General features: G+C 50.3%; 4 protein-coding genes across 4 annotated transcripts; 2 read left to right on the plus strand and 2 right to left on the minus strand.

Annotated features, from left to right (window-relative positions):
• The first annotated feature begins 66 nt into the window (after positions 1-66).
• On the plus strand, positions 67-2542 carry FVEG_09187 (hypothetical protein). Its single transcript, XM_018898147.1, has one exon. It carries the CDS (start codon positions 133-135, stop codon positions 2326-2328), a length of 2196 nt encoding a protein of 731 aa, XP_018755959.1. The 5' UTR covers positions 67-132; the 3' UTR covers positions 2329-2542.
• A 7-nt stretch (positions 2543-2549) lies between these two features.
• Positions 2550-3599, minus strand: FVEG_09188 (hypothetical protein; the record flags this gene model as incomplete). Its single annotated transcript, XM_018898148.1, has 1 exon — positions 2550-3599. The coding sequence occupies one exon, from the start codon at positions 3597-3599 to the stop codon at positions 2550-2552; it is 1050 nt and encodes a 349-aa protein (XP_018755960.1).
• Positions 3600-3965: 366 nt separating this feature from the next.
• Positions 3966-7501, plus strand: FVEG_09189 (hypothetical protein). The gene is made up of 2 exons (XM_018898149.1): positions 3966-5402; positions 5455-7501. Exons 1-2 carry the CDS (start codon positions 4526-4528, stop codon positions 6747-6749), a joined length of 2172 nt encoding a protein of 723 aa, XP_018755961.1. The 5' UTR covers positions 3966-4525; the 3' UTR covers positions 6750-7501.
• Positions 7502-9184: 1683 nt separating this feature from the next.
• FVEG_16533 (hypothetical protein) lies at positions 9185-9562 on the minus strand (the record flags this gene model as incomplete). Its single annotated transcript, XM_018905761.1, has 1 exon — positions 9185-9562. One exon carries the CDS (start codon positions 9560-9562, stop codon positions 9185-9187), a length of 378 nt encoding a protein of 125 aa, XP_018755962.1.
• Between the last annotated feature and the right edge of the window lie 1272 nt (positions 9563-10834).

Here is a 10834-nt window from a genome sequence, read left to right on the forward strand (position 1 = left end):
GCAGGTGCGGTACGTACACCCAGAACTTTCACATCGATAAGACCTTATCGAACTTTTTTTTTCGCTGGTCGCAAAGCCTCTATTCTAGCACTTTACTTAATCATATTCATTTTGCACAACCATACAGCAAAGATGGGTGCATCAAAGAACGACCGAAAGCGCCCTCATACTGAGGCAGAGACGCTCGATCCCGCTTCTTTCGAAGACCGCGACAATGGAGCGGTGAAGGCCTCCAAGAGAGCCCGAGTCGAAGATCGAAGATCGCTCTTCGTTCGATCACTACCTCCCGGTGCCACGAGCGAAAGTCTTACCGATTTCTTCTCTCAGCATTACCCAGTGAAGCACGCTACTGTCGTTGTTGATCAAAAGACCAAAGAGTCAAGAGGCTACGGTTTCGTCACATTGGCCGACGCTGAAGACGCTGTAGAGGCCAAGAAAGCTCTAAACAACCAAGATTGGAATGGACGCCGAATCCGCATCGATGTTGCTGAGCCAAGACAAAGAAACAATACTACCGGTGAATTGCCTGCTCACAAGATTCGCAAGGAGGAGCATCAGCGACCCCCAAAGCTCATTGTGCGCAACTTGCCTTGGAGCATCAAGACATCGGAACAATTGAGCCATCTTTTCAGAAGCTTTGGAAAAGTCAAGTTTGCCGATCTGCCTCAAGATAAGGGCAAGCTCAAAGGATTCGGTTTCGTTACCCTCAGGGGAAGACCGAATGCGGAACGTGCATTAGAAGCCATCAACGGCAAGGAGATTGACGGAAGAACTCTGGCTGTTGACTGGGCTGTTGACAAGGATACTTGGGAGAAGCAACAACCAAAGGAGGAGGCGAAGCCTAAGAAGGCACCAAAGAAGCAGCAAGTGGATGAGGAAGACGAGGATGACCAAACGTCTTCAGAGGGAAGCGATGATGAGGATGAAGAGGAGGGCGGCGCAGAGGTTAACAGAGATGATCAATTGGATGCTGATCTGAAGAACTTTTTCAAAAATCACATGGAGAACCTCGAGGATGAGGAGGATGAAGAAGAAGAAGACGACAAGCAGGCTGAGAAGGAGGTGCAGAGCCTGGCTCCGAAAAGGATGACAGATAACACCTCCACTGTCTTTATTCGCAACCTACCGTTTACGACCACAGATGAACAACTCAAAGATTTCTTTGATCATTTTGGCAAGGTTCGATACGCCCGAGTGGTCATGGACAAGGTCACAGAGAAACCTGCAGGTACTGGTTTCGTCTGCTTCTACGACGTCGACGATGCCAAAAAGTGCATTAAAGGCGCTCCTCGCCCTGACCCATCTCTTGCAGCTGCCAAGAACTCTATCCTCCAGGATGAGAGCGCTGATCCCGACGGCAAGTACACGCTCGACGGACGTCTTCTCCAAGTTGCACAGGCAGTCAACAAGCAAGAGGCAACCAACCTCGCTGACAGCTCCCTCGCCAAGCGTAACGAGAAAGACAAGCGCAAGCTCTTCCTGCTGAATGAGGGTGTGATCGACCGAAGCTCACCTCTATTCAACCTCCTCACACCCTCAGAAATGCAAGTGCGACAAGCCAGTGCCGCTCAACGAAAGAAGCTTGTGCAGGGTAACCCCAGTCTGCACTTGAGTCTGACTCGGCTGGCTATACGCAATATTCCCCGAAACATGGATTCCAAAGATCTTAAGGAACTTGCGCGAAAGGCTGTGGTTGAGTTTGCAAAGGAGGTCAAGGCAGGCCGCCGACAGCCGCTATCAAAGGAAGAAAATGCAAGAGACGGAAAGGATGCTAAGGAGAAGGAGCACGAGCGCAAGGCGAAGGGCAAGGGTATCGTTCGTCAAGCCAAGATCGTGTTTGAGAGTGGACAGGGACAAAAGATGCCAGAGAAGGATGGTGGCAAGAGTCGTGGTTATGGTTTCATCGAGTATTCCTCACACCACTGGGCCTTGATGGGACTGCGTTATCTCAACGGCCATCAGCTTGAGAACGAAGCTGGCAAGAAACAGAGACTGGTCGTTGAGTTCGCTATCGAGAACGCCCAAGTTGTTCAACGACGACGTGCCAACGAGGAGAGGTCTAGGCAACTCAACCCAGAACATAACAAGGGTGCAAAGGCTGAAGCTCAGCCCAAGACAAATGCTCAGCATACCAGGGATGACAAGAAGCGCGGACGGAAGGGCGATAGGGGTGATGAGGCTCATAAGGGTGGTAAGGACAGAGGCAGTAAGCAGGCCGAGGAAGAGGGTGGCCGGAAGCCAGAGACAGATGCCGAGATGAAGCACAGATTGATTGCGCGGACTCGAGTGATGCGCAAGAAGAAGGCTCTGAGTCGGGGAAAGAAATGAGTGCTAGAGTGTTGATACCTGTCTACTTAAAAGTGTTTACAACGAACTCCATGGTTAAGGGTGTATTGCAATTTGAGATCAGCCTGTAATTCGATTGACTGGAAGAGCATGATGTCGAAACTTCATTTGTCGTTATAATACTACATTTTCCAAACCATACATCATTGAGCTGGGAGCGAATTCTACCTTGATTTCTCCGTCACTTTCAGACTGCAAAGTCATTATTTCCAAAGCCAGCCAGTCTTTGCTTTTGCACTTCCTTCCACCTTGATGCCAGACTCCTGGCCATCCTCATCCTTATTCTCGATCTGTGCGGGTTCATTTTCCTTTGGGGCAGGTCGAACGGTATAATGGCTATGGCTTCCGATCTCATTACCGTTTTCATCCAGTGTCTTGACCAACGTCTTCGTATGTAGATAGCCAAATCGATCTACATATTCGTCTTTGGTAATGACCTGCTTCTCATCGCTTCCAAGCTTCTGTAGCTGCTTCTCTTCACTATTAGAAGATGCCGTAAGGTGGTCTTCGGTAATTAGCTTCATAAATGAATCCCATGGCGATCGTTCGCTAGCAAAAGATGACTGGATGGCAGAGAATAGTTCATCAAAGTCGTTAGGTGCTCGGCGCAGGTTGCGGTGTCCATGAAGCTCTGCGCGGAGATCCTCAATGCCATACTCAGAAGAACTTTCTCCATCCACACGACTTCTCTCTTCATTGCGTTCTTCATTACTCAGCGGATGATCCCTTGAGATATGGTTCCTGTCGTCCTCGCCAAAAGCAGCGCGCCATACTTCTTGAGCCTTGCGGTCTAACTCTTGGTGTAGTTGGTCCCAATTATTGTTCGCAAGCGATTTCATAAGCTTGGCGGGTCCAGAGTCTTCCAGGAGACCCTGCGATCTCAGCCTGTGCAGCCAAAAGTACGCAGGCTCACCATTTGGGTACATGGATCGAAGGAGTTTCCGTTGCTCGTATCTGGATTTGAGATCGGGTAGTTCCTTTCCCTGTGACTCAGCAAGGAGATCCTCAAAGGCGTCTTCGAAGGTGAAGATGGAAGTGTCTATGTCGGAGGGTGCATTGTTTGGTCTAGGCTGGGGCATATCTCGAAGAGCCAGCGGGGAATAAGAGGAGAAAGCGATGGAGGTCATGCTCTGTTCAGATGGCCAGGCGAAGCCAAGATCCAAAGGTCCCAGCATAGTGGTTATGTTTGTGTGTTGTGTGTTGTGTATTGTGTGTAGTAGTGAGCAGTGAGTTGTGATGGAGTTGAGACTCATTCAAGTTAGAGCCCAGTCGTTTTTGTAGCTTCTGTTCGCAACCCGGTTTCCGTGAGGTATCAGAAGCGTTGGAGGATGAGTTCGCTGAGATGTGTCTTTCAGGACTTTTTATTAGGTAGACGAATTATAGTAAGGAGCTCTTGGAGAAAGTGCCAGAATTGATGCGAGGTTCGTCGTGATTCCAGAATTGAATTGAATCAAGCAAACCATGTGACCATCGAAAGCTCTCGTCTCGTCTCGTCCCATTGCGAGTTATGACGGCAAAGTCAAACGCTAGTGGGGTAGCGGGCAACAACGGGCACCCCCAATCTACCTTAGGCATCGAACCAGCGGCTTACAGTTGATCATTGATTCTGTTGGCCCATTCCAGCGACAAGACCCTGAGCCAGAGGCGGAGCTCCACTTTGACACCTCAGTTTCTACTTTCTGCCTCGCCTAAAAATGCGAGATGACATTGGATCCCCGGGCTCGCCAAGGCCGTGCCAACCGCGGGCATACATCACCTCGATGACCAACTCGACTCTCCCAAGGCAAGCTCCTGTCTTGTCTTTTTGAGACATTATTCTTTTGTTTCTTGGTAAATTCTTCCTAAGAACCTATCGCCATCATCATCGACATAACATCATCATCATCTCCACCATCAGCTCCCGTCTGCGACGGCTGGCCATGTACTGCACAACGCAGCTTGATACTGACCATTCGCTGCCCCCATGATACTCTTAATTACTGACTACCAAACCGACACTATCGATTCCTCCACCACGACGTCAATCAAGCTTTATCCTTCTAAGCTCGGTCGTCTTATTATCCGTTCCCGGTGACCGATCACCCGAATTTCCCGTCGTTTGTCTGATTATCGCGCCTTGATTTTTCTTATCGACCGTCGCGAACTTGTCCAAAACCCTGTTGTGCACCTCTCCCGCCTGATGATGCGGTTGGCCAATGTCGAATCGCCATGGCCATCAATGGTGGTCGATTCTTGGGCGCAAAACGCCTCCAATAACTCCTCTCATCATGACCATCCCGGCAAACCCGGCGATAAAATACAAGAGTGGTCTTCTCTTATCGGTATCGTCACAGCCATTGTAGGCAACGTACTCATCGCTCTCGCGCTGAATGTTCAGAGATACGCACATATTCGACTACACAAGCAACGGAGTAGGAATCGGAAGAGGGCGAAAGAAGCTTTGAAGCACCCTCACCCTGGAGATCATGGCGGCTCATACGGCACCATTGGAGGGGGTAGCAATGGGGCTGGGTATCAAAATGGTCACGGAACAAGTACAGATGATGGCAATCGCATGGACGAGAGCCGTGAAACTGATCCGCTGACCGGGTCCTTTCACTCCGAGGCATCGCAGAGCACCGATAGCAAAGAGGATGATACGTCTTCATCATACCTCAAATCTCCGTACTGGTGGTTGGGTCAAGTTCTTATCACTCTTGGCGAGATGGGCAACTTTCTCGCATACGGTTTCGCCCCCGCTTCGATTGTCTCTCCTCTCGGAGTTGTCGCCTTGATATCGAATTGCATCATTGCGCCTGCCATGTTCCACGAGAAGTTCCGACAGCGCGATTTCTGGGGTGTAGTTATTGCTGTAGCTGGTGTTGTCACTGTTGTTCTGAGCGCAAAGCAAGAGGAGACAAAGTTGAACCCCCATGATGTATGGGACGCAATCACTACGCTGGCTTTTGAGATCTATCTTGGCGTGACCATATTTCTTATCCTGGTCTTGATGTGGGCAAGTCCTAGGTATGGAAGACGCACGATTCTTATCGACCTGGGACTTGTTGGTTTGTTTGGTATGTGACATGGTATAGAAGCTTGCTCTGCAGACACTGACTATAGCTCTAGGCGGTTACACTGCCCTTGCGACAAAAGGTGTTTCGTCGATGTTGTCTTCCACTCTTTGGCGTGCTTTTGCGACTCCTGTCACTTACGTTCTCATCGTTATTCTCCTTGGGACGGCCGTCATGCAGATTCGCTATGTCAACAAGGCGCTGCAACGTTTTGATTCGACTCAGGTTATTCCAATTCAGTTCGTAATGTTTACGCTGTGTGTCATCATTGGAAGTGCCGTCCTTTACCGCGATTTCGAACGAACAAACGCTGAACAGGCGGCCAAGTTTGTTGGGGGCTGTCTCCTTACCTTCTTCGGCGTCTTTCTCATTACTAGCGGCCGTGAGCAAAGCCATGATGACGACGAAGTCCTGTCTGAAGGCGATGATTTCGAGGATACCATAGGCCTTGCGAACCAGGAAGGGAATGGCACAGCGCCCTACCAAGACGGCCAAGGGTTCTCTACCCCCAAGTCACGGTCACGACGGTCCAGTCACCTGTCAGGTCCTAACTATCCTGATGCACAGAGAGCCTTGAAAGCCGCGGTTACACCACATCAGGAGAACAACAATCTTCCATCAGCCAAGGCTTTGAGTTCTCAGATGTCTCCAGGCCAGGAGACTATGGCTTCTGGTTTCCCCTGGAACGATTTCGGAGGGCCATCAACACCACCGGGAAGAGGCGTTAGGGCGTACTCTACAGACTCTGTTCTTGCACCACCGGGTACCGCGGGCTCAGCGGCGTTTGCCTCCCACCCAACAACACCAATGAGAGATGCCTTAGCTCCTGATGGCTCGCTTCTCCCACGGCCTCAAGCTAGTCCTTCGAAGCCCGGTGGTACTGGAAGCCGATCCAGGACCTTTATCTCCCCTTCCCCTCTATCGTCGACAGTCACCGCTGTAGTCAAGGATGCCTTTCTGCGTGCGTCTGACGACCCAAGCGTGCGCCAGTCCTCGATGCGTCGTATACGTTCCACCATCCGTGCCGGGCTCTTCTTTAACGAAGACGATGAAAATGCTGATCCCGAGAATAACTCCCGGTCGAACACGCTCCCCGCACCATCAGCAGCGCCGGTATCAGTAGAAAATCTTCCTAGCGCTTTAGACGATGCTGAGGGGCCTGCAGGCGAGGACGATCTGGTGCGTCGGAGGTCACGCAGTGTTAGTGATACACTGGGCGATTTCTTTGGCGTCCGGCGCAAGAAGCGCCATGATGGCTATTTCGCGAGCGACGTCGAAGATGTGACAGTAGGAGCAGCTACCCCAGGTCAAGATCGGACGGATCCTCAAGGGGATTACCGAGAAGTATAATACGCGGAGCATCTAATAATCATGTTTATGCAAACACGTACACATTGCGAGCCGGCGTTGGTTAGCACGTTGCCCTTCTTACTGGCGCCGGAGTCATTTCGTGGTCCAGGCTTCTAGCGTTGGCGTTTGGGGTCTTAGAGTAGGGGTGATGAGATCAGCTCAGTCAGTTTCTGGGATAGCATATGTTTAGCAGCATTTCACTGCTTCCCTGTTTAGAATCCAATGGATATTCGCTCGCCTTGCAGTTACAAGCCTGAACCGGAGCTGGACAGGGGGGATTGGTAGCCTCGGTGTGATCCATGGCTGGGCCTCTCTTCTCTCCCGTCTCTTATCTTGAACCATCGTTTTGCTTGGTGTCTTTAAGCTTGAGGTTCAGTGAGTTAGTGACTGGACGCCTAGCCCTGAAACGAAACAGTCGAGTGCTGCTCTTGTCGATCGTGATGGAAAATGTGACAAGTGCCGTAATTGGCTGAAACATTAGAACTCGCTTCTCGCGTCGCATTGAAAAACATCACAAGACTGTGCACTGTGCTATCATGGTACCCTGCTTCAGCTTCGCTTAGGGGTCTTGAGGAGGAACGGTAGCGGAGCGAGTGTCCGAGAACAACGTATATTTAACGCATCTATGCATGCATGTAGCCGTAGCATCTATCTCATATGTAGGTGAGTATAGGCACTGCAGTAGGCAGGTATAGGCAGTGTAGGTAGTTCGTATAACCAGGCGTAATACAAACTAGCGGATATTCGCCGAATGATGTCTTGTAAGTTGCAAAAATGTCAAACATTAAGGCCAAGCCACGAGAAGAAAAGGCCCCTTTCCCGTTTGGCCTGACAGGGGAGGTGTTGTATTCTCCGAGGCTACAAGACCTCAATTGGGATACGATCAGCACTTGTGGCCCTGGAGGTTACTCGCAAGCTAAGCTAAGTCGTAGTGCTTCCGAGCTTGTGAACCATGAACGTTGGGCTACAGTGCCCGGTGGGAGGGAGCAGAAGAGCGAGGGGATGGCTATGTAACATGTGTCTGCCTCCAACGTCTTGCGCAACCTCGGAATTGAGTTTGTTAGCGAATGGTTAGCTGTCTGATGTCTGTCTGCAAAGAGCTCTAAATCGGGACTGGGGCATATGGGCCATATACTGTGCCTGCTATGTACATACAGGCATTCATGGATGGGAGACCCAAGAGACTGATTGTTCATTTACCGACAGGTAGGTAGCTCTGATGCCATGCAGCGTAGACAGTTAGGCTGGCCTGTTTTCAAGGCCCAGACAGATCCCATTCCATTATCTTGGACCTAGAGGGCCAGGGAAGCAAGTGAGATCCCTGTCCTTGAATTTTTGGGACGTGGCACTTTGAGTTCAGGAACAGACAGGTACAGGCTAGCAAAGTTACTAGAGATTGAGCTGCTGGGTACAGGGCCTGAGTATTACTGGTAGTAGCCAGAGTTGACAAGATCGTCTTCTTTGCAGAATTGGCTTGCAAAGATGCATTGCCAAGATGATGTGACAGCTGCTTTCAAGTGCGGCAATTGAAACGACCAACACGAGATGCAGTAAAGAGACTGATGAAGGAGCCTGCCTAGGTAGGGAAGAAACAGATGAGGCCGATAGACATACATAGACCCAGCGACGGAACACGAGAATTGATTCCGCGGCGCTAGACCTCCAACAACCAACAACCGACAGGCCTCTTTAGCGGCGGGAAGGAAGGGCCAGAGGCCCGAGGAGACGACGGGCAGGCCAGGAATAAAGAACTCTCCAGTGAATCCTCGATCCTTCACTGGATATCAATGCCTAGACCTAGAATGCAAGGGTTGAGAGGCTCAACATCCGACCAACTCTCGTGGAAAGAACTGGGTAATCGGTATCGGGTGGGTAAGTGAGTGAGCTTGGGTTCCCGATCCCCACGAAGAGATCGGTGATAATTTGTATCTGTACAGTCTGTCTACCTGTTCGCTATTCCCTACCGTAGGCGGAGGCTAGAGGCTGGAGAGATGTCACACTGTATCAAGGTTTGCCGATGAAGGGTTGATGCTTGTTTCCTTTGAGCTCCTCTGTATCCGTACCTACATATATTGTTCCACAGTTTCTGCATGTTGTATCCGCTTCCACGTACACCGGGTCGTGTTCTGTCGTATCGATATCCATAGTACCAACCCTAATAACATCCCTTCTCAAGAAGGAAAGGGAAAAAACGACAATGAGCCGCCCTTACCTGTGTCCCAAGGTTTAACTGCATCTTCAGCTGCAAGGACCGAAGATTCACACGCAGGCATGCGCATGGTCAACAGAGATAGTCACACCGACTTGTTATAGAGTCCGGGGGTTGCATGAATTTCGACGTCGTACATTCCGCGGTCACATATGTACATACAGCAGCTAAGTTGACTTTGTGTCTGTCTGTCTAGCCGTTGTAAGTGTAGGTGTTGGCTGTTGGCTCAGGGAGAATGGATGAATTCGGCCCTTGGAACTGCAACATGCGCATACCCGCGCTGATGTACCGTATGCTCGTGTGCGGTACAGCAGAGTCCAGCCAGTCTGTACGGAGTGCAGCATTCATTCATCTCGAACCCAGGCTTGAGCCCAAGTCTGTGGGTGGCCGTTGTAAACGGGCAAGGGAGGGTATCCGCAGTTCTCAGTGGTCTGGTTGGCTCAGTAAACGTTATTGCAAGGGCTTCCGATGCCGTAAAAAGGCACCGCGCGCGAGCTTCCGCAGGGCAGAACAGGTCAAGGGTTGGCTGTAAGACTGCAAGTGATGAAGGCGTCGTAGGCGGCCCATCGCGGCCCTTTCTGCGCCGATTGGCTGCTTTACTCATTGACAGGTACAAACACAGTCAGCAATCCAAGCCAAGCAAGCAAGTATTTCCTCTTTGGATAATGAAGTAATGCTCTTCAAAAAGCAAAGACCATATGTATGTAGTATTCAGGATGGACTGTTAATATGTGAACCCTCAGTGTCAGGAGATTCAAGAGCATAAGCAAGATGTTGTGTTACTGCATCAGGTAGGTATCTCCATCAACAACAACCAACAAACAAAGAGTTCGCCGGGAACGTATTCCTTCGGAAGCACGTCTCCTCATCGGTGTACCTTAGTCTATGGGACTCGTGTAGATTTTAGCCAAGTGTGGTAGGTCGGTGATCGTCAAAGAAAGACCTCAATCTCCCCCGCGCTGCAGATTCTGTCATTCCGAATTCAATGCTTGACATCCATGATGCCAATGTCGACGAAACCCGGGTCCCTGGTCTGCCAGGTTGACTGAATGTAAGAGACAGCTAAAGCAGTAAAGCTCCCGCCTGCCAGTGGGCGAATTCGTCAACCTCATCAACGATCACTGGAAAAACCTACCTCGTTAGGTAAGGCATCGGTTTGACTTGTTAGTGGAGGGTAAGCAGATAGATGGCTCTGTTCCTGATGCTGCCACCGTTCCTGACAGCCATCGGCTAAAGTGAAGCAATTGCTTGTCTAGCTTGTGTCAGTGGCGTCAATCCCCTCCGATTACCCGGTGCATGAGGTGTCAAGATGAGATCCCCAAAAATCTTCATGGAAGCATGAAGGAATACGGCGCAGTTTAATTTGCCTACCCGGTAATAGGTTAGAGTGTGACTGGTGATTTCAACGCTCGTGACCAATCACTATACTTGTCCTGACCTGGATGCTTACCTCATGCTGAGATGCAGCTTTCACGCACTTGTCGCAGGGAACTTTTGGAGTCAGTGAGATTCGTTTGAATTATCGTATGCACATGGAAAAGTGTACCCGGACTCAAAACAATGGGACCAACCGCGTCTAGCGAGACACGACTGCCTCATTGAATATGTCACTGACAGGTACCTACCTTACCCAGCTTACCTAGGTACCTATTGAGAGATAAGCTCAAACGCACCTTCTCGAATAGTCAGGTAATTGAGTTGATTGATGTATTTTAACTATTTTTTTCGCGTCAATCGGAAACCCGTAGGGTAGGTACCTGCCCTAGGTAATTGGGCGAGCAAGGGAGGTGAAGTGAAGTGAGTGGTATAATGGAGGGAAGGAAGGTCCATCTTCGGCATCTACGCGGACACGAGCACCTGGGTATGAGCAACTTTA

The sequence above is a fragment of the Fusarium verticillioides genome, chromosome 5, assembly GCF_000149555.1.
Source record: "Fusarium verticillioides 7600 chromosome 5, whole genome shotgun sequence".
NCBI lineage: Eukaryota > Fungi > Ascomycota > Sordariomycetes > Hypocreales > Nectriaceae > Fusarium > Fusarium verticillioides.

Excerpts from the sequence above, each read along its gene's own strand:
- FVEG_09187 (XM_018898147.1), top strand. The coding sequence starts at position 133 with ATGGGTGCATCAAAGAACGACCGAAAGCGCCCTCATACTGAGGCAGAG.
- FVEG_09189 (XM_018898149.1), top strand. The coding sequence starts at position 4,526 with ATGATGCGGTTGGCCAATGTCGAATCGCCATGGCCATCAATGGTGGTC. Across the intron at positions 5,403-5,454 it reads GGGACTTGTTGGTTTGTTTG|GCGGTTACACTGCCCTTGCG; the intron begins GTATGTGACATG and ends CTATAGCTCTAG.